Source organism: Temnothorax curvispinosus, unplaced genomic scaffold (genome assembly GCF_003070985.1).
Source record: "Temnothorax curvispinosus isolate PA1 unplaced genomic scaffold, ASM307098v1 QBEX01006721.1, whole genome shotgun sequence".
NCBI classification, from domain to species: domain Eukaryota; kingdom Metazoa; phylum Arthropoda; class Insecta; order Hymenoptera; family Formicidae; genus Temnothorax; species Temnothorax curvispinosus.
In genome coordinates, this window is record NW_020216501.1 from 104,493 (window position 1) to 126,994 (window position 22,502).

General features: G+C 36.1%; 3 protein-coding genes and 1 non-coding gene across 8 annotated transcripts in view; 2 read left to right on the forward strand and 2 right to left on the reverse strand.

Annotated features, from left to right (window-relative positions):
- The first annotated feature begins 1,878 nt into the window (after positions 1-1,878).
- Positions 1,879-3,877, forward strand: LOC112456265. Of its 2 annotated transcripts, XM_025018685.1 has the most exons (4): positions 1,879-2,332; positions 2,544-2,874; positions 2,954-3,125; positions 3,198-3,877. In XM_025018685.1, the coding sequence occupies exons 1-4, from the start codon at positions 2,153-2,155 to the stop codon at positions 3,427-3,429; spliced, it is 915 nt and encodes a 304-aa protein (XP_024874453.1). In that variant the 5' UTR covers positions 1,879-2,152; the 3' UTR covers positions 3,430-3,877. The 2 variants fall into 2 exon arrangements, with proteins under 2 accessions (XP_024874453.1, XP_024874454.1); XM_025018686.1 differs by lacking the exon at positions 2,954-3,125 and having other exon boundaries at positions 3,198-3,352.
- A 64-nt stretch (positions 3,878-3,941) lies between these two features.
- Trnap-agg lies at positions 3,942-4,013 on the reverse strand. The gene has a single exon. It is a non-coding gene; the product is annotated as a tRNA-Pro (tRNA).
- On the forward strand, positions 3,979-6,694 carry LOC112456267 (leucine-rich melanocyte differentiation-associated protein-like). 2 transcript variants are annotated; one of them, XM_025018688.1, is made up of 3 exons: positions 3,979-4,218; positions 4,952-5,179; positions 5,389-6,694. In XM_025018688.1, exons 1-3 carry the CDS (start codon positions 4,159-4,161, stop codon positions 5,854-5,856), a joined length of 756 nt encoding a protein of 251 aa, XP_024874456.1. In that variant the 5' UTR covers positions 3,979-4,158; the 3' UTR covers positions 5,857-6,694. The 2 variants fall into 2 exon arrangements, with proteins under 2 accessions (XP_024874456.1, XP_024874457.1); XM_025018689.1 differs by lacking the exon at positions 3,979-4,218 and adding an exon at positions 4,225-4,456.
- Positions 6,695-9,037: 2,343 nt separating this feature from the next.
- LOC112456264 (serine-rich adhesin for platelets-like) overlaps positions 9,038-22,502 on the reverse strand; it is a 49,370-nt gene continuing 35,905 nt past the window's right edge. For 2 of the 3 annotated variants that reach the window (XM_025018682.1, XM_025018683.1), the window contains exons 11-18: positions 21,402-21,863; positions 12,740-12,882; positions 12,259-12,446; positions 11,900-12,002; positions 11,644-11,805; positions 10,686-10,918; positions 10,200-10,411; positions 9,273-9,926 (exon numbers count right to left, since the gene is read on the reverse strand). In XM_025018682.1, the coding sequence (XP_024874450.1) occupies positions 9,772-9,926; positions 10,200-10,411; positions 10,686-10,918; positions 11,644-11,805; positions 11,900-12,002; positions 12,259-12,446; positions 12,740-12,882; positions 21,402-21,863 (1,658 nt within the window). In that variant the 3' untranslated portion in view covers positions 9,273-9,771. Of the gene's footprint in view, positions 9,927-10,199; positions 10,412-10,685; positions 10,919-11,643; positions 11,806-11,899; positions 12,003-12,258; positions 12,447-12,739; positions 12,883-21,401; positions 21,864-22,502 lie in introns of all 3 variants that reach the window. The other variant, XM_025018684.1, reaches the window with a different exon arrangement.

Below are 22,502 nucleotides of genomic sequence, written 5' to 3' on the forward strand. Positions count from 1 at the left end.
TTCCCAATTCTCAATTCTCAATTCTCATATCTCAATTCTCAATTCTTAATTCTCAATTCCCAATTCTCAATTCTCAATTCTTAATTCTCTATTCTCAATTCCCAATTCTCAATTCTCAATTCTCAATTCCCAATTCTCAATTGGGTCTAGAGAATTTATCGACATCAAGAATTTTTAATTCCTGATTTATCAGGATCAAGAATTTTTAATTTCTGATTTATCAGCATCAAGAATTTTCAATTTTTGATTTATCAACATCAAGAATTTTCAATATGGGATCTAAAAGATTTTTTAGATGGAAAGAAAAGAAGAGAAGGGTAGAATAAGACTTCATTGCTTCTGTAAAATACTTCAATTTTATTTTTCTAATTTTATTTATATCAAGAGTAACATTATAATTAAAGTTAAGCATAATTATTGTAAACGAGATAAATTAACTATTGCAAGTTGTGGTTTCAATTTTTACAAATTATTGCTACAATTAACAATCTTTAACATAGACAAAGTATCAGGAGAACAAAAATTGCTGTGGAAAGATTATGCGCTATTTAAAATATAAGAATCGCAGAATTCGGGATTTTAAATCATAAAAATTAAAAGTCTTGTAAATGGATAAAATATCAAGAGAAATAATCGACGAAGAGGATCCACTATCTAAAATTTCAAGAATTGCGATTCCGAGAAAGCATCTAAAATATTTCTACATCATAATTTTTTAAGGATTTAAGAGAATATAATTTCGGAGTTATATATTTATTTGTTGTAAGAATTTTGAATTGACGCGCTGACGAGAACAGCCATATTGCTTTTTTTGCAAAACGGGTCGCGCGCTGATGCCGCTGATTGGCTCAAAAACTGAACGAGTGCACAGCGTCGGGAATGCTTCACTTGTCTACTAAAGCGGGGAGCACACACTTCTGCATAACGCATAATACGTAAGCATAAGAAAACTGATTGGTCTATTTCCTTATGCACATGTGTATGGACCAATCAATTTTCTTATGCTTACAGATTAAGGCCTTCACACATAAAATATGTCGTAAGGACGTAAAACGTAAGCGTAAGAAAATCGATCAATCCCAATCGAGTATTTTCCCCTACTGGGGTTACGGACAGCACAATACTCGATTGGGATTGGTCGATTTTCTTACGCTTACGTTTTACGTTCTTACGAGATTTTATGTGTGAAGGCCTTTATGCGTTGTGCAGAAGTGTGTGCTCCCCGCTTAAAGGTCAGTCCAGACAAACTTGCATAGCGCATAAACATAAGCATAAGAGAATTGATTGGTCCATATGCATGTGCATAAGGAAGTAGACCAATCCGTTTTTTTATGCATATGGTTATGCACCTATGCAAGTTTGTCTGGATAGACTTTACCATGGACAGCACTACCACAGTATATGGCGGGGAGCACACACTTCTGCACAACGCATAATGCGTAAGCATAAGAAAATTGATTGGTCTATTTCCTTATGCACATGTGTATGGACCAATCAATTTTCTTATGCTTACGCATTCTGCGTTATGCAGAAGTGTGTGCTCCCCGCTTATGGCTGCGTTCAGCCGAACCTCTGGATCCTTTGGATCCAACCAATCACATTCAGTTACTACCTTTTGCTTCGCTAAGCAGAGATTTGGCTGAACGCAGCCTATACTGTGGCACTACGCTATCGCGGCTATCGTTGCTAGTCTAGTCGCTATCGTTTTATGACTATCAATGGCCGCGTTCAGCAGATACAACTGTTGAGTTCGTCTTATCAACACTACGCGTTGATTGGTTGGTTCTAAAAGTAAGAGCCAATCACGTTCGACTGGTACTGAGCGGCTTGGTCTGCTGAACACGACCAATTCTGTCTTCTGTCTAACACCAGTAACACCAGAGAGAGGTTTCTCTCTGCTAATACCAATGAAAACAAATATATACTTTTAAAATATTACATCTAAAAGATAATATGTACAGATTTATATATATTATACAATAAAATAAACTTTAAAGACAATTTTGTTATATAAATGTGTTAATTGAACAAGACAAGGCCTAAGATAGGTTATGTTGTAACCTATATTGCGTGATAACATTTTTTAGTATCAAATCACTATTAAATTTATTTGTTTTTTTTTATCATTACGATCGGGAATCGCGACATAAATATGATTTTGAATCGTGGGCAGGGCAGAGTTTGGAAAAATCTTAAAATAAACGAAAAAGATCACATGATCTGTTTTCAAAGGAAAACAAAGGAAACCGAGTCGTGGAAAATAATTTTGACAGATTTAATAGAAATTTGGACGGAGACCTTGACAGACGAAACTATATTTCGCAAATGTCAGGTATTCAATTTGTCTCAAGTACCTCATATACATATATATTATATACACATGCATATACACATATTACATGTATAATATTACAATTTTTTTATACTTCAACAAGTGTGAATTATATAAAAGAAAAGTATAGATTGAAATTTTATTTTATTTCTCAGTAGGAAAATCATTTTATATCATACACTCTTGTATATAATGAAATATTAATTTGTAGACCATAAATCCTCTTTTAACTCTCGAGGCTTTTGACTGGAAGCAACTGGTACTAGATATGTTAAATGATATCCCTCAACACGTGCACACAAGCGTTCTAGAAGTTACTGCTTATCGAATAGAACTACGGAGAGACAAGGATTTCGTAAAATTGAGATTTTCGTTGGATCTTCTCAAAGGAACGCCGCAGCAGTTTTGGGAGTACGTGACTATGCCTCACTGCTTGTCGTCAATAGAACTGTTTCGCCGGCACAAGATTCTGCTGGATCTGGTGAAACAGAAGGATGAAGAAATCGCAGAATACAAAGCGGAAGGCGCGGAGTTGATTAGGAGTGCGTTTCTTGCATAATAGGCGGATACGTTATTAATCTTTAGAATTGACAGTTAAAAATCATTATTTGTATCTTGTAGAATATATCGCTACGAAGCCATTCAGCGAAGAATTGTTTCACATTGATGCTGCTGGGTCGGCTGCAACTGATATTGTAGAAACTTTTCAATCTGTGCTTCATTTTTATAATGAGATGAACTTGCTAAAGTCACACGCGATATTAGAGTCTAAAATATCTTCGAATGACGCAAGGTACAATGCGGCGTACCAGATTATATCAATTATTTATGGCATTTATATTTAATCATTTATTGCATTTTTTAGTGGCACTAATGGTTCAAAAATTGACGGGAATGTTCTTCCTGACTTGTCAAGGGATGAATCTGTAAAGGAGCTAAGACTAGATAAACTGAATAATGATGGGCAAATGCATGTAAAAGTTGAAGAATGTGAAGCGGGTTCTTCTTCCAGCAAAGCTCCAGTTTTCAAAATAAGTAGCACATCTCACACGATACACAAGTTAAAAAAGAATAAGAAAACTTTGAATATAATGTAGTAAAATAATTAAGTTACTAATTAGTAACCTAACATTTTACTGCAATATAAAATTAAGTATCGGGTTTTATATTCATCTGTGTGTGTGTGCGATTTATCGATTTATGCTATTGTGATATGTGCTACATATGTGATTAATGCTAGTGCATGAAAAATGTTAAAGAATTATAGATATATAAATAATAGAATTTATATAAATATAATATATAAAATATTGATAATATATAAATAAGTTTAAATCTTGAAGTCTAAGGAATATGAGACGTAAAGGCGAATATCAATTATCGATATAAAACTTAACGAAAAATAATAGCGAATTGTATGCACTTCCAGTAATCCACCAGCATGAACACAAGGTTCGACTATTCTAATAGTACTATTATGGTGCTATTCTATTCTATAAGAAATGTGAGATACATTTTTAAACCAAATATATTTTTAATTACATATCTACAGCTGTACTGTAATTCTAAAATCAAATAAATAAAAGAATAAAAAAATAAAAAAAAAAACGGGCTCGTCCGGGATTTGAACCCGGGACCTCTCGCACCCTAAGCGAGAATCATACCCCTAGACCAACGAGCCGTATTGCATGTGAGATCACAAATACAGGATATCGATCTTGAGTATTATGGTAATAATGTATATAGACGCACGCACATATATATACGCGTTATCTGTGTCATTAACTGCGCGATAATTCTCTCTCTGTGCGTGGCACATATTCAACATGGCGGGCTACGATCAGCAAGACTTCAACAGGAGTGCGTTGACGCTCGATAGCAGACGGGTAATCGTAATCACTTTGCAATTTTCATTGCACGCAATAACGTTTAATCGGTCACGATGCATGTTGTTTGGTAATGCCAACGGTCTGCGTTTTTCGGCTGCACTCTTTTGCACTTTTTTCGTTGTTACAAAGTGGAAGTAGCATGCGGTCGAATTGAGAAGAAAAAAGAAGAAATAGGAAAATGTAGAAAGTGCAGTTAAAAAGAATAAATCTTATGTTTACTGAAAGAGTTGATAGAGTGAGTGACTTCTTTTCTTTTATATAGCTCGTATACGTGAGCCATTTGCGTATTAAAAATAAACAGCATATCAAAGATTTTATATTTTTTTATGTTTATAAATATCTTGATTTTCTAAAGTTGACTTTTTAAAAATATATCTTTAATTAGAGACTATTAATGACGTAACATTTTAATCTTTAATATTAAATATTTTTGTAAAAGTTAAATTTTAATCCAGAAACGAGATTTTTTTATAAACTCAAATTTATTTAACATTAAATTAAAAAAAATAAATTTTGTAATTTTCTACAATTAAATTTGTAAGAAACTGAAATTTGATGAGTACGTTATGGAAAATGATATTGAAACAAGTCGTCGGACATTTATTCTGTAAAAACTGATTTTTTTTAAGTAATTGTAATTTTTTACATATTCTTCATTTTCTTTATATTCTTTTATTATTACTCCTATATTTTTAATACTTTCATCTTATTTATAATGTCGACAATTCAGGCCTGGTACACCGGACAAAAAGCGGAAAAGATTCCTAATGGGCTGGTAGGAGTCGTTGGTCACGATTGTCTCGGCTTGGATCTCTCCTACAACGAATTGACCACTATTTCTGGCGTGAAAGATTTTGAGCAGCTTCAGGAATTGATTCTGGACAACAATAAACTCGACAATCTCAAAACACTACCGGATATCCCGACTTTGACCACTTTGAGTCTGAATAATAATAAGGTTCGCTTTTATTGAAGAAGAAAAAAAAAAGTAATAAAATTCTTATAAAAAACTGTTTTTAAAGGAATTTGTGAAAATTTATACAAAAGTTGCTAAAGATATTTTTTTCTCTAATTTTATTAATTTCTTTAACGCTATTTGTCATTAGACACTTGCACACAATTTTTTCACGCATATACAAACCAAATGATAAGCTTTTTCCTTTACAGATATCTAATATCGACCAAGCCCTCGATAGGATACGAGAATGCTGTCCCAACGTGGAGTACGTGAGTCTCCTGGGCAATCCCGGCTGTCCCGATCAGCTGACCAATCCGACGTCCACCGACGAAGACGATTACGAGCGTTACAGGCTATACGCCATCCACGCTTTACCTCCGAGTCTTCGCTTTCTGGACTCCCGAAGTGTCACTCAGCAGGAGAGATTGAATGCTAAGACTCGCGGCAAGTACTCCAAAACGATCAAGCTCGTCCCGGAATTGATTCGCAACTTCGCACCCAGTTCGACGCATGCCAGTAATGAGTTCGACGACATATATTTCAACATCCATTACACGCCCTTGCCGAGCTCGCCGCGCAATCCTCAGGATCACAGAGGTGCGTATGGCAAATGCAAGTATCGATACTCCGGCAAGAACTCGGAGGGCAACAGATTCATCTCGAACAACGATCTTTAAGCTGCATGTAGCGTGGCCTTATAATATCATTTTTCTAGTCAGGTAAGATTGATCTTAATGAAAAATTGTCAGTTAGATCTCGGCGTTAATAAAGTCTATCGCATGCGATATCGCACGATTAATATCGTATTATGTCATCGACACTATAATGATAAAGATATGCACAGAGATTTACATACTATAGACGTACATACCAACATTTATATCATGATAACAATTACATTTTGATATCAGCATTCTCAGCAACCATTGAATTTTAATATAAATTACAAAATTCAATTCGATTTAAAACGGCTGTCTATATAAGTGCATATCTCATGAAAAATAAATTTAAAAGCTTACGATATTCAATCAAATAAAACATAAAACATAAAAAATGTAAAACATGATTTTTGAAAACAAAATAAAAAGTGCAATATCGTACAAAGTAGAACTGCTTGATTAATTATATGATTGTAAAACACTATACAAAATAATTTTTTATCTGACGACGATTTATATCCATTTTCCTTATTTTTCTTAGGTAAATTTCGTCTTCCCATTGTTCAATATATGTATATCAGTTCTCTTTCTCGCAAGAGTGATTTTCTTCGATAAGTGTCCGATTTACGTTTATAACTTTTTATAGCCATTTATATTTCTACAATGAATAAATCATGTGAAATCTACGAGTAAACGTATAAAACTTTTATTATCATGTACACCGACGAGCGACATATAAATAAATGTCTGATTTCCTAAGTTTTAACATTACATTTTATAACATTACGTGCTAACTGGACTAACATACGTAGAGTAACTTGGAGGCTCTGTCGAGATAGAAAACGCAATGGGTTATCGTAATAAAATCCTCGATTCTCTATTGGTCCGTATATGCGTACGACATATAATTATCGCAACGACACTAAATTCAATATTTCAGGAATGTCGAAATCTTATACAACTATGTTTATCTCAGGATTTGTATTGGTTAATTTAAGACACATATATTAAACCCTACGAAGGATAGGTGAATTAAAAAGAATTCATTTTACTGAATTTACGAATTCAATAAATATACTCTGCCTACAAGGAGTTTGGCGCTTTACGGGTTTCTAAATTTTATCTTTTCTTATTTCTATATTTTCATTTTATTAAAATTTCTCTCTTAGGATGTAAATCAAATAAATCAATTTTCTTTTAAAACATTACCATCACATTACATCCAAATCGAACTTTTTAATTTGAATGTACTCGTTGACGGTGTATTAGGAAAAAAAGTTGGAGAATTTTCAAATAAATTTCTAATTTCGATGATCAATTGCACTTGAGAGAAACAAATTCTTTTTTAATTGAAATTTTTTAATTCATCTATCTTTAACCAGGGAGTTGACGCATTATACGAATCTCTACGTAACGTTAAAGGCAGTTTCACAGTTCCCTTTCGTTAACCCTGTTTTTAGGAAGAGAAACAGAGAGTCTTGGACATAATTACAACGGCTTACGATGTTATACTCACAAATAATCGAAGGTACAATAAATCAGTTAAGTACGAGTTTGTCAGTTCGGACCTTCGATTTATCCTTCGAACCCTCGAGAGTCGTCGAGGGTTCGACATTTATAACACGATTTAGCGGTGCATCTGGCGATAAATGCACGACTGACTGTATCGAATATTATATAGATATTGGATCAGAACAGTCCGCATTTAACGCTAAATGAACGACATAAAAACTGATCGCCGCTGAAACGCACACCGCGAATACGAGCCTTTTACGATCGTCCGGAAATTCCTGGAGGAAAAGCTTCTATAATTTTGGAAATATAATTATGAATACTGAGTTTTCCCCTTGGGAATTTCAGCACGGATTCGACGCTTGAATATATATGTATACGTATAAATATAACATCTACAAGAATGCGTTTTCGTTTAAGTTGCTCGAGGAAGCGGTCATATTTAAATCCCTTAAATACACCGTTCCTTCACTCGCTCGCTCGTTCGTTCGTTCACTCGGGAGACTCGCTCGTTTCTATTGTACACACTGGAAGCATCTTTCTCTCCAAGAAAGGAAAGTGTCCACAACGTTGTTCAGACGTTCCAAACGCTGATGAACTTTCGATCACGTTTCGTCCGATTCACTTGGTAATTGACGAAGAGAGAAGCGAATGAACGATGGAAGCGTATCCCTACTTTTATAAAAAGACCTGAGTTCTCCATCGCGTATGAATTATTATCACCGTTATATAATTTCTTATTTCTCGGTGAAGGTCCCATTGTGGGCTTGACAGTGCCCCCTACACGATATTGATCAAATTTTAAAATTGACAATCTCAAAATGTAAAAATATAACGTGGTCCCATCGTTCATTTGCTTTTTACAAAAAACTTCGTTCGTTCGTGATAATAAATGTAATACTACTACAATCTTTTAGTGATTATTGACTAACAGCACGCTTTTGTAAAATCTAAAAATGTTTGCACTACCATTTGTGCTATCAGATTAATTTTCGGACTTTTTTTTGGGTGAGGTAGAATTTCGTGAAATTACGAAATACTTCGTGATTCAACGTTTGGAACTCGGCGAGAGCTCATTCGCAATTTCTTTGTTATCGCGAAGAGCACACACATATATGTGTGCATGTGGATACTAATATCATCTTGCCAGTTGTCTTGGACGGACGCATTTTTGCTTTTCATCCCGTTTCGGGCGTTTCAAATACCTAACAATATTTTTTTTCAAGAATCATCGATGCTCTATAATATTGCACGAATTTAAATGACTTGCTCAACTTACATACCCATTTGAGGCTTTTTTCGCAATTAAAAGCGACAAGGAGGAATTACGAGGATTATACATAGAATTACACAAAGACGCAGCTTTAAAAAAGAATATACCTCGCTTTGCTATTACACAACTGCTGGAGTTATGACAATAAAAAAAATAATATTTTTTAGAATAATGGAGTAACATTGAAGTTAAGTAAGCTGTAATACAATTTTATCTCGAAAAATATCAAATTATTACAGCACGAATTCGCCATAACTTTTAATATTTGGCACGTCTATTATATTAATATTAGATATAAATTCCAGCTTTGCATGAAAGAATCTATGTTGAAAAATAAATTAACAAAAAATTAAAAAATCTAATAAACAATGCCTTCATAATCTATTTTTTAATAAGCAGAAATATTTTATTTATATCTTAAAATCATACTTTGAATAATATTTATATTTCCTTTTGAATGGATTTTTTACTTTTGCAAATATCATATGCTATCATCTTCTAAATCGTTAAATTTGATCATCACTAATAAACAAATAAAAAAATGATAAAAATAACTAAATTCTAATTTTCAACCAAATACTAATTATTATATTTTTGGAACAGCCAAAGCGAAGTAGCCAATAAGAATATAAAAGAATCTGTTTAAAAAAAAAAAAAAAACATAGAAGCATCTTGTGTTAATTTCTATTATTTCTAATGTGTTCATTAGGAAATTATGTTGGAAATTTTCATGTAGAAATTTTAAAACACAATTTATATGGAGATTAATGACGGACAACATAGAAATAAGAGTGGACAGGAAACTCAAAATAATTTAATGTGTATATAGGATATGAAGCTCAAGACCGATATTAATTGCATACTTCATCGGCTCCAGGCTAATAATCTGGCAAGCAATTTTCGCGGCTGACAGGAATTTCGCAGGAAATTTTTGCCTATGCCCATTCAAGAAGATCAGACGAGCTTACGTCGCTTCCAAAGGCACTGATTCTTTGTTCGCAAATATTTAAGATCACGTCCGTTGTAAGCGCGACGCTCTTAGATCTATGTACAATCGACTTGGACTAAATCGGCGTTTCCGAAACCGTTTCCTCTCTCGGAAACAAAAACTGGGAAGAGCGCGTGACATTTATCGCGCGTTGCTACTTTTAAGTACCGTTGTTCTTCCCGTGATTGTGCAAGTTCGGCCTTAACGTCACTGCGCCCTCGACCCAGAAATTCGGCCTCTCGAGCATGTTCTGCCAGAGAGACAATTCGCGACCGGTCGCGTCCATCCAGTCCACCGGTTTCCCATAATGCTTACCTGAAATGTAGATATTCGCGTTTGTATTATTGCCGAAAAACATAAGAAAATATTTTCACCAAAACTTTTAGAATGTAGCAAACTGTGCAAATCAGGGGAAACGACATTTTATTATTAATTGAATTTTCTCCGGCTAAATTTTATTTACCGTTATTATTTATGCCACTTGTGCATGACAAGATATTATATTAATAAATCCAATTTAATTATTAAAATAAAATAATCTAGATATACAGTTTAGAGTAATGTTTTATATACATTTTATATACGTACCGGTGCCGAGATTAAATCGAACACCGCCAAGGAATTCGTTGCTAGCAATTCGATCATGGTCCCACACCGTCAATTCTAATCCACGTTCCGCCAATTCTTGTAAACTAACGTCCTTGTAGATGAACGTGTGACCCCAAACTGGCGAACCGCCAGATCGACGAACGACACCGGTCTTCTGTTTACCGGATCGTCCCTTGTCGGGAAGCAAGTAACTGAAAGAAATTATACGGACGACGTAAGAATTTTTCAAATGCTAAAAACGCTAAATTTGCGATTTAAACAAAAAGCGATAAAACTACAATTTTTTTAAATTGTAATCATAAGTATACATATCATATGTTATTAAATTAGTATACAATATGGAAGAGTTAAAACATATTTTCGAGTTTAAAAAAACAAAAATTTCCACCTTTAGAAATTTTACTTGTTAAATCTTTATTGCGTCATATACAATAGAAATATTAATGTACAAAGTGGAGGGTATACCTTTTACAGAAAGGATCGCAGGTGCCCGAGTTTTTGCCGCGCGTCTGTAGATTTCTGGCCTCCTTGACGAGCACGTGGAGCGCGCCGCGGCTCCAGTTCTTTTTCGCTTTAGAACTGTTACGTTCTGCGCTGCTTTCCCGATCGCGTTCTTGCTGTGCCGGATCCGGCGGGACAAACTTCAGGCCAACAATCACTTCGCCTTTGTATGCGACCGGATCGTCGAATGGCTCCGTCTGTGAGCAATTATTATTACGTAAATGAGATTTCGACGAAATTATGTAAATCTAGGAATTTATCCTTTAAAGCGGTTCTCTGCATTGCTTGATATTCTATCGAAAAAGAGGTTTTAAATATCCTTCAAATGAGCAAAAAACGCGAAGTTTAGAAAGAGCTTTATCAAATTCTAGTTGATTCTACTAACTTAATTTCAATTTTCATTATCATCACACTAACTTACTCTTTCAATTATAAATTTAATTTAGTATATATTAAAATATTATATTATTCGGTATTCTGATATTCTGACATTGGTATCTTGATTTTAAAAACTAAAGAAACAAAAAAATTTATATATTCTATAATGTATTTGGCTATATTTAAGACACATACTTATTTATATAAGAATGAATACATTTTGCATTCGCATGCTCGTATTGGAACACGTCGAAAGCACTTTAATTAAGCAGCTTTGAAGTTGCGGCCTGCGTTTTCTATCGATGTTCGGAAAGAATGAATAACAACGTTTTCTGCTGAATGCACAGTGACGCAATCTGCTAAATGCACAATGATGCAACCCATCCGATGCACAATGAGCAGGGACTTACTTCACTCGGAAACAATCAACGATTCTAGCTTTAAAATTTCGAGACAACGCTTCTCAATTTCTCGCCGAAGGAAAGTCAGTGCCGTTATCGTCGCCAGTTTATTTTAATATTAATAAAATTAGCGGCAAACTTACCCTCTCTTGAAGGGGATACCAGTGTGGCGTCGGGTCGTCGAATATCTTGTTCTCCAGCGGCATTCGCACCTCACCGAGAAAATCGTTGCGGCCGAACATGTCCGAGTGCCAGACCGTCAGCCATAGCGTTCTCGTTTCCAGGCCGCTCAGGCTCATATGGAACTGAAACCGCGCGGATGACATCGAGAATCTCTAATTGTCATGCAAACGAGCAGCGGACATTCGTGCCAAACATACACGAACTTGGGCAACTTACCTTCAGGGTTTCGTTGAATTCTGGATTCAACGTGTGCTTCTTCACCTTCGTCTTTCTCTTACCGCTCTTTGACTTGTCTGGCAGCAGATATACCTTGACATATCTGGGAGAGGGGGAAAGGAATAGAAAATTATAAAAAACTAAATTTCATATTTAATTTTCACGATATTGTCTTTTGTGAAACAACAATGAAGATTTTTTGTACAGAAAAACATAATTGTGTGAATAAGATTAAATTATATGTATAAAGAAGACACCTCCGAACATAATAAAATTTGTTTCACTTACAATTAAATGTATAAGATAAAGGAATGGAATGGACACATATATTACAATATAGTTGTAAATGAGGTACTTACGGGTCCGATCGTTTGCGCTTTACGTCCACGGGCGCGAGGTTTTTGCACCTGGTCACGTGCACCTCGAACGTCAGATTCTTGTAGTCGTACTGCAAGGCGAATTCTACCTCACCTGTGACGACCACGGATCGACAGCAACGTCCCTCGCCCGCACCGCTATATACCGACGCCATCGAGTCCGAGCGTGCCTGGAATCGCGAGGAATTAGGGTCGTGAGGACTTAAGAGTGGCGTTCTCAGCCGTCGTAAAATTCGCGTCGTTCCCCGCGGCGAGAGCGCCCTGATCCCCCCGTTCCGTTAATTCGAGCGAGATGCAACCCCGCAATCCGCCTCCACGTTAAATTGCGATAATAGGTACGGTTTCTCTGGGAAAGTTCGGAATGAAGAAGGGCAATGGGTTCGAGCGAAACACGGCTGCAATCGAACGTTCATTCTCCATGCACAATAGACGAAAAAGATACTTTTAACGAATTGCAACTTACTCCGAGACTCGACAGGGACGAGCGAGTGGCGAGATGGCCCGGATCGATGTCGTCTATGTCTAGGACTGTATGACTAGAGCCTGCTCGTGATCCTGCCCCGATAATCGGCGTGCTGCATGCCTCCGACAGACTGCTTCCATCGTCTGTGATATAACAAGGAAACTTGATTACTCAAACTGACTCATTTCTGTGTCCAATTGTCAAGAGATAACGAGGACATTTAAGAAATACACTTTTCATAATAGTTTTAAAATAAAACGATCATTTCGACAAGCATATAGTTTCAAAGATCTTACTAAATTGCTCAATATTAACAAATGTATAGTGCTTTCGTTGGTTTAGTTTTCATTTCTCAGTTTTATTTAGTTTTTATTTTGATGATATATAGAGTATTCGCGCTTAATTAGTTTTTGATTATTTTAATGTTCAAGATATTTTAAAATAACGATCTTAAAGTGTTCTTTAAAATCGTTATTTAAAGTAATGTTTTATTCACGCATAAAAGTTTTTTATATTTTCCATAAATATAAATTATAAATTATATTTATATGTAATTTATATATTAATATAATTATTAATTACATTTATATATAAACTTTATATATGTTACGTATATCTCATTTAAATTTGGTTTAATTAAAAATGATTAAATTTTTCTGTTACTTTGACAGTCCCTTCAAATATCCAATTGTTAAAATCGCTTTTACTAACTTATCGTCGACTCAGAAATATTTATCGTGGACACATTCCGCTGTACGTATCGCTTCGGGCATCTAGCGAAGATACTCATCGCGGGATATCCTAGCTCCGAGTCACTCTGCGACGCTTTCTTTTCGTCATTAACCGACGGTAATTTCTTTTCCTTCTTCGGAAGAACTGGCAGACTCCCGATCACCCGTTTCGTTCCGCCGCTCAGAGTTCCGCTACCAAATGAGGATTTGCTCTTCAGATTCGAGGTACCGATTGAGGAATCAGCCTGGTGATTTGCGAATAAAGTTTCTCGCTCGTTGACACTCAACGTTAGAAACTCGTCGTCTTTCGACACCCCATAGTCCAGCTTCGTCAAAGGAATTTCCTCCGTGAGTTGACCGTCGTGTTTCGATTTTACAGAATCGATCGATGGAGTCTGCAATTCGTTGATGGACGCCAAATTCTCCTTTCTGTATGTCTCATTCGATTCTGAACGCGAGGCCGCTTTTTGTCTCGCGTAACAAGAACCACAGCAGCACTCCACCAACCAATTCGAAGCGAGACGCTGCGTCATTCCGCTAATGGTCCAAGAACCTCGAATAGAAGATTCCTTGAAAGTTGAATAACGACCCTTTGTCATCTTGAGATCAATTCAGTTTTTGGACTCTGTCGATTTTTCGGCTGGTTAGTTATTTTCACTTTCTCTTCTTTATTCAAACCTCGAAGCGAGTTTACAAAAGTCCGTAGATTGATAAGAGATAATATGGTTTCACGAAATTGAAGATAAAAGAGATTTTATTTGTTTCACTTTAATATTGGCGATATCTTCTTTATTTTAGATTAATAAAAGAATGATATATCTATTATCTGTATTGATTTAAAACTAAAGATAATGGTATTTAGTAATTCTTAAGTTGATATTTGCTGATATTTTATAATGAACAACAGGACAACATCGAAAGAGATGTAACGCGGAACGAAACACTCGCTATACTGACGTATCACTTCATTATTTGTTCTTCAGTTAAGCGGAACAGGAGCAACGATAATATTTTGTTTCCTGCCTTCCTGAATAAATAGCATGGTAACAGCTTCTATGTTCAAGGTCCAGTATCTGGTGAGTTTTGATAATGAGTGATACGATAATTGTACGCGAGGAAGTCGTAAAATCAGCAAATTCCTACACGAAAAAAAACGCTATTTTAATGGCGATGCAATTTTTCTATTTTTTTTTTTATTAGACACAAATCTTTTAATATATATTTCAATGTTTAACGTGAACCTGAAGTGCCAAAAATCTTCCTCTTTTGCCTTTTTATTGAAATTCCGTTGTCAAATAACGATTTCACGATCCTTATTTGTATCTCTTATCGAGAAACTGTACGCATGGACATCTGCATTATGTTTGCGAAACGATATGCAAGTTTTAGTACGTATAAGTTTTGCAAAAGAAAAAAATTAAGAGCAAGCATTTTCAAATGTGCCATCTAGTCTAAACGTCTCGCGTTACGAAAACAGCGTTATTTGCTTTTCACTTGTCGAGATAATCATTGTGCATTGTGCTGACTAACGTCGAAGTAGCGAACAATTAAATTGAGTAACACACCGTTCGCCGAGATATCCAATGCGATAGTCGTCGTTTTGCGACGCAGCCTAATCGCGCCCGATAATATTCCCGCGACGGCATAGAGTCGGATGCGCGCGAATCGGTTCGCCAGCTTTTGTAGATATAGACAAATGTGTGCCAAGGTGAACGTATCGCGGTATCTCTACGCGATTCGTCTGAGAAAAATGACTTTCATGAGTATGTACCACGCTCTATCAGCTGCGACGTCACGAGTTAAGGAAAGTTTCGTGCAATATGACGCAGATCTGTCTAACGAAAGCCTTTCGTTACATTTAATTGTACTGTATCGCAATATCATCACGCACTATTATTATGTAACGCTTAATTATGCTAGTTAATTAAATTTTTAATTCTATTCCTAGATATATATATATATATATATATATATATATATATTATAAGTTCACCTTGCCTCTCCTCTAATTAGCTTTCTAGAAAATTAGCATACTTGTCGTACTATGTAACTTAATTTGTCGCAGATCCTGTCGTTAAAATTAAGATTGAGCCTTACAGACACTCCCGCGTGTTCGTGTCCCACGCGATATCCCACTGATGAAGAGGGTTAATTAAATCACTCGATCCCCTCCCAAGCGCGAGTAATCACGCGTCTGTCTCTCGTCAGTGTAATTTCGCCACTTCGAATTGTCTCTCTCTCTCTCTCCGCGAATTTGATCACGCTTCCTCCCGTTCCCACCGCGCGGAAAACGCAGCGCGCCCGTTACTCGGTTGAAAACCACCGTATTCGTGCACGCACGTGAACGCCGTATCCGGGACATAGTACTACGCACCGAGAGCGTGGGCGAAAGTTCTTGGCTGTACCTCGCCTGACGCGCGAGAACTCAGTTTCCAGTTTCAGCGGCCGATTAAGCGAATTATCCGTTAGCCGCGATAAACATGATACGAACGGGATCGCAGAAGAAATTGTATAATTGACGAATAAATATGTAATTATATTTTTCCAGGTCTTTCCAGTACGTCAATCGCGTTCTCGTAGTATGTAATTAAATTTCTATATAGCTGTATTTCTGTCAGATGTTACTTTTTAATAAACGCCAGAATTCTCCCGGAGTGTCTTTATTAAGCGTTCGGCACACAATAAAGCCGCTTCCGTTTCACTTGCGTTATCGCTTGTCTTTCTTTTTTTACACTATCGATTCCCACTCCGTTTACCTTTCCTTTAGAAAACGCTATTGCGCGTATCCGCGAGTAATTAAATTACTCACTACCGGAGTTATTCGCTAGAATCGTGGAAGGAAATACGTATGTGTCAGTATGCAGTAACCCGCATTGCATTCGCAATTATCGAATTACTCTATCGAAGCGTGGATATTGCTGTGATAAATCAATATCAAAAGAGTTGTTTCCACGCGATATAGGCAGTACATAGCATAAATTTTATCAACCAGAATTATTTTCAGCAGCTTTATCATTTATGAAGACCGTAATTAATTTTTCAGACAGTCTTTCCATTTCTTATATTAATTATTTTTAATATATATATAAACAGAACTCTTAATACACATTCATTTTTTGTTTCTTTAAAAATCTTGTAGAACAAAAATTGGTAATAAAAAACAATATTGATGGAAAATTAATTTTTTTTCTTTCGTACCAGAATTTCTTTTTACGCAATGCGCTGATCAAAGCAATATATTCACACGATTTTATTAATATATCGAAGAATGTAAATCGAAGCAGATTGTAATCTTAGAAATCTGAAAGATGTAGTGCGATGGGTAAAGGCACGTCCTGCTTCATGGATGTCCACGAAGCAAAGAACCGTTCTAGTAATCGTGCAAAAAGCTCGACACGCATTCCAAAACGCGCGGCGACATAGTTCAACGACATTCTTGACTCTCTTAACGCCAGCTTGACTCTTTGTCAGAGAATTTTCTTTTACATTTTATATATTCTATTGATGTCGAAAAAAAGCTCTCAAGAAATATAAAAAAATTAGAAATTTTTTTTGAGCTTGATATTTATTAAACTACTTTCATTATAATGTAGCCTAATTCTCGGACATCCCGTATATGTTTGCTTGGGTATGGTTTGCTGGTTAGTTGGAGAACTTTGTCATGCGAAGAAAACGAAATAAACTCGAATATCCTGCACCGCTTGCGGCACGAAATGCTGATTTAAGAGTCGCAATAGTCCTTATTCGCGTGAAAAATTGATCTGGTTTAAAGCAGTATAACGATGATCGTAGGTGAATACGGCATACAGCATACAGCATTGCAATATCTGCGATGTCGAGCGTAAACCTGTCGCCGACTGATCTCTAACGAGCAAAAAAAGGATGAACGAGTCTATGGCGAACGGAGTGCGGAGTTTCGCGACTCGGAAGTCGTAAATGTGCCATACGTACGACGCGGCAAATGTGTTGTAAAAGGCATATGGTAGTATCACGGATGCCATATTGATGTGATCTTAAAATTCGGGAAGGGATTTCTAGAGTTTCTTTAGAAAGTTTAGAGAGAGAGAGAGAGGGAGAGAGATGAAATATTTTAATTGAATCATTTAATTTTAGATAATTGGAAAGCTGAAAGAAAATTTACAAATATTAATTTCTCTCTCTCTCTCTCTCCTTTAAATGTATCTAATTTGTATCTATTTTTATGCACATTATTTATAAGAAATTGTTAAGACAAAATAATGTTAACAAATTTTTCTATATCAATCGATTTGATCGGAGTGCATTTTTTATCGAGCTCAGGCTCGACTTTGCTCCAGTAAGCTGCGAATCGATTAACGGATGTATGTAATACTAGGTAATACTGTATATTAAAGAGAACCATCGAAGTAACGGTGAAGAACGTAAGTAGGTGGCAACAATTTATTTCGATATTTAATTACAGAAAGATTTTTAACCCAACAGATATTTAGTTTAGAATTTAACTTACTTGACGACATTAAATTCTATTTTAAACAGAGGATGAAAATTAGAGAGAGTTTCACACGTGAGAGAGATCGTTCGGTGATGAAATGTTGTGTAAAGGATTTGGAGATTTTATCCCCGAGCCACGAGTTAAAGGGTGGTTGGGTTTCCTCCGTTATCGATCCGCGAGGGGCGCAGCTGAAAACGGGAGTGGCAAGGACCTTAATTTCATTAGATACTATCCGTGAACGGGAAAAATTGAATTTTATCGGAGTAAAGTTAATCTGATGCGTTAATATAGATAATTGCTGAGTTTGAAAGAATACTGATAAAAAAGTTATATGAACAGCTATTTGTTGTAGCTTTAAATAGAAGTATATAACAGATATATTAAATATTTAATATGTTGTACCATTTCAAAAGTATATATATATATATATATATATATATATATATATAATTAATATAAAACTCTTTTATTTATCATGATATTATAATCATATCAAAGTTATAATGTAATTTTATTGTAGCTTTAAATGTATATGTTCAGATTAAAAGACTATATTAAAACTAGACGTATTAAAAAAAAGAGATTAATGTCTGTCATAAGAACATAATTTATTTTTAGCGAAAAGTACAAAACAACGTTTTTAACGGCACCTAAAGTTGCAACTGGTTTTTTCTAACCACTGGCTTTTTAGCTACGATAACTCGTTATGTAGGCGGGAAAAACACAAGGTAGATTTATTATCGGGAGACATTCACATTCAAAGTAGACTGGGTTAACGCTCGGTAAACGTTGCGATATATTTCGCTGATCGATAAACGGACAAAATACATAGGTGCATGCAGCACGAAAGCATTCGGACCGTTTTGTTCAATTTGCACAGGTGCATAAATATACTCGCGAAAATATCTATTACACGTAAACTCTGTAAATAAAGTGAAAACTGAGGGAAAAAAAAATAAACCAAATGCGTTACAAATGAGCGAACTTGCGACGTTATATTGCTCGCACGAATGTTGCTTTTACGACGTCGCGCGTTATGAGAGTAACGGGGCGAAAGGTTTTTCTCAACAATACGCACACGCGGAGTGCGTGTGTAGAGAGTGAGGAGTGGCCCCTGCGTGGCATTATCGATTGTCACGCGGGGGAGCTGCGGGGTGCACGGCAGGGATGTCGGAGAAAAGAAGGGAAACCTCGTAATAAAGCAGTTGCACCTGTTACACACGAGCGAGCACCTGAACGAACGTGCCGCATTATCGCGGTGTTCTACTTGTCGCGCATAAAAACGCGCACGTTCTGCGCCGCAGAAATGAACGGCGCACGGATTTTTCCGCGTTTTTTGCGAAGAAAAAAAGAAGAGAGACGAGTGCGTATTTTCCGTACTTGAGGAACGGGAAGATGCGAGTTCAGAAGGAATCATCTGTCTTCGGAAAAAGGTTCTCTCTGATCGCAGATTTTTCAGAAAAACGTATATAGGCGCACAGTTTCAGATATATACTTATTATAGTAAAAACAATTATGGAACAAATAAATGGATACAAGAGCATGGGTGAAAGCAATCCAGTTGAAAATTGCCTGCAATTAACGTCCATTCGTAAAATTTAGCTCGAAAGATTTTTATATAAAAAAAAAATAAATTGTTTTTGTATCAAATCGTAGTTATTTTTTATTGTAGTATAAACTGTCTGCGTTATTGTATTATTTTTTAAATAACCGTATTTGAAAGTATTTTAGATTCAACCTGCTTTATAATGCATTAATTAAAGCGCGCTTTTCGATTGCATATATATTTTAAAGCGTTTCAAATGTACTATTCCCTGCCTTTCGGAAAATTTGTTGTATTTAAAAGTTGAATTCTTTTTAATAAAAGTTTTCCCGCGAGTCATTTATTGATTTTATAGATATATATCTTCGATACATATTTTTTTTCTGACGTGTTATGAAATCTGTTTTCTATTCTCTTCTTTTTTCCGACAGAGATATATATAACATTATTGGCGGAAGGATAAAAGGTACTTTCTTATAAAGGTTGCATGTCATGATCGTGTTTTATAGTCAAGTCAGGAAAACACTTCGGTGTCCAGAAAATGAAACTTTACGGCGCATGACGCAACGGATAATCATGACATAATCTTAATTGAATTAATTGAATTTATGCCAGAGAAAAGGCAAATGTAACGAAGATGTAAGGAGGTATCGGAGAGTTAGCTCAGAATTGTTATTACACCGAATTTCACGCGATGAGTAGCACGCTTTCGCAACGTTGTCCCGCTTTTCGCAGCGGTTTACGCCTTCGGCGAAGACGACAAAAGAATTTGCCACTACTCGGATTGCTCAAGTTTACAGATAAAAGTCACGTTCGCTCTCGCACATGTAAAATATAAGTATCCACAGAGCGGTTTCTCTACCTTTCTCACGATCAGATTGTTCAACGGTACGTTCTTGAAGTAACAAGCGATTCCTTCTTAAAATTTTCAGAAAGATTAATTTTTGCTGTAATAAACTTTAAGCATCGTAAGATTTTATTTTTATAACTATACGAAGCGTAAATTTTTTTCGAAAAAGACACGTCACACATTTAAATTCAGCCAATAAGCTGAGCTTAGATAAAATTTATGATTACTGAGAAGTTACGCGTTTTGAATTTCCGCGAACTTTTCCGTTCCCCGTGTTCATCTACGAAGAAATCTAGAAATGGTTTCTCTTTTGCCATGCGTTCTTCTTTCCGACGACGCACGCTATAATTTCATATTTACACTTAATCATTTGCATGGTGCGCGCCACGTGCGCGTGACGATGGCGGCCGCCTAATTTATCACGCGGGAATCACACGTATACCCGCCGACCGAATTTCCTTTCATCCACGCGCGCTTTCTCTTTGTCTCTTAAAACTTAGTCTACAGATTTAATCGTGAGAGATATACGTTCTCCATCGTTTGTGAATTTTATACAATAAAAAATTAATTTCATAAAACGTTACACGTAATAAAATATAAAATAAATAATAATCGTATCATTACGCCATATAATGAGACTTAAAACTGTAGAATATTTAATAATTATAAGAACGTACCAAAAGTCACCCATTTTCTCTCATTATAAAGTTCAGATCCTCCATTAAAGTTACAAGACCTTTTTCCAAAATTTCACGGGAAAGTTCGTAGAAATTTTAGTTACAAAAGTTATTTAATTATTTATCTAACAATAAGAGTCTAAGTAAAAGGTAAAATAAAATCTTCAATATATAATATACAAGAGACTGCGAGAGCTCTACTCAAAATATCACATTATCTTCTTACGTATTTATATCCTCTTTAAATTAAAAGAAGAATAATAAGACAATAATGTATAAAACTTGAAATGAAGATGTAATGAGAAATAATAGTCGATATTTATTTATTAGGATTTAACCTTTGGTACAATCTGCGCACAACCGTTTAAAAAAAAGATATCTGTGACTCACCTGACGTGAGCGACATCGCCTGCTGCCTCCTCGACCTCGAGTTTTCCCGCTTGCTGGTGGCCGATTGCGAGCCGGAAACTTGCAGGCCCGGTGCGCTGACGGCGCGTTTGGGTCCGCCGCCGATCGCGCCGGGCCCGATGTTGCTGTTCCTGGCGAAGCCGGGCGGCCGATACCGAGCGGACTTGACGCCGCTGTGCTGCGGCAGGAAGTGGTAGACGCTGTGCGCCTTGTGCATCGGTGACGAGGTCGACGTCGCCGCAGCGGCCGACGACGATGACGATGACGACGACGACGACGACGTCGTCGTCGTCAGGCCGGTCGGCGCGCTCGGCGCGGGTAATCGCGGCAGGGAATTGGTAGCCGCACTGATGGCGGATTGCATGCCACGTGGTAGAGTCGTCGCTCGTGATTCTCCACCGTATTCCAACTCGTCCTCGGTATCCTCGTCGCCGGCCGATGCACCTGCACGATAATTAACAATCGTACTCTTGTCGGATAATGTTGATGATGCTGACGCACTTGAAAGTGCAACAAGCAATGTCATCATTTTCTAACGTGAAGGATGAATGGCTTCCGAGCAATTTGCATGATTATATTACGGATACAATTTAGATACGAGCTATCTGCAATTTCATTAGGTACATAACTTTGTATATGAATATATATGTATATTGATATCTACTATTTGCGTACAATGCCGTCCCATTTCATTTAGTCTATTGGAAATATTAATTTATTGGTATTCGTAAGTCATGTACGCATCAACGTGCATGGAAATTATTCATAAGTATTACGCATTCATGAGATACCATTCATTGATAATTCTGATGACGAAATCGGAGAAAAATGATTTCTAAGTATAGACAAAATACTATTAAACGTCGAGTGATTTCCTTCTCGTTCTTCTCATATATGTATTGAAAATGATCGCAGATTTCAATAATTCGATCTTAATTCGTTTATAATGAGTTCTACGCCGCGGCGCCGGTGAAATATTTTATTGATTCGAATTGTTTGATAAATACATGCAATAATAATTTAATAAATAACTCATGAAATATGCAAAGAATATAATTAGTACTCCCCTTCATTATTTTATTA

Coding starts and splice junctions, on each gene's coding strand:
- LOC112456265 (XM_025018685.1), top strand. CDS start 2,153: ATGATTTTGAATCGTGGGCAGGGCAGAGTTTGGAAAAATCTTAAAATA. Junction 2,333..2,543: donor CTATATTTCGCAAATGTCAG/GTATTCAATTTG, acceptor ATTAATTTGTAG/ACCATAAATCCTCTTTTAAC. Junction 2,875..2,953: donor AGGCGCGGAGTTGATTAGGA/GTGCGTTTCTTG, acceptor TGTATCTTGTAG/AATATATCGCTACGAAGCCA.
- LOC112456267 (XM_025018688.1), top strand. CDS start 4,159: ATGGCGGGCTACGATCAGCAAGACTTCAACAGGAGTGCGTTGACGCTC. Junction 4,219..4,951: donor TGACGCTCGATAGCAGACGG/GTAATCGTAATC, acceptor TCGACAATTCAG/GCCTGGTACACCGGACAAAA. Junction 5,180..5,388: donor TGAGTCTGAATAATAATAAG/GTTCGCTTTTAT, acceptor TTTCCTTTACAG/ATATCTAATATCGACCAAGC.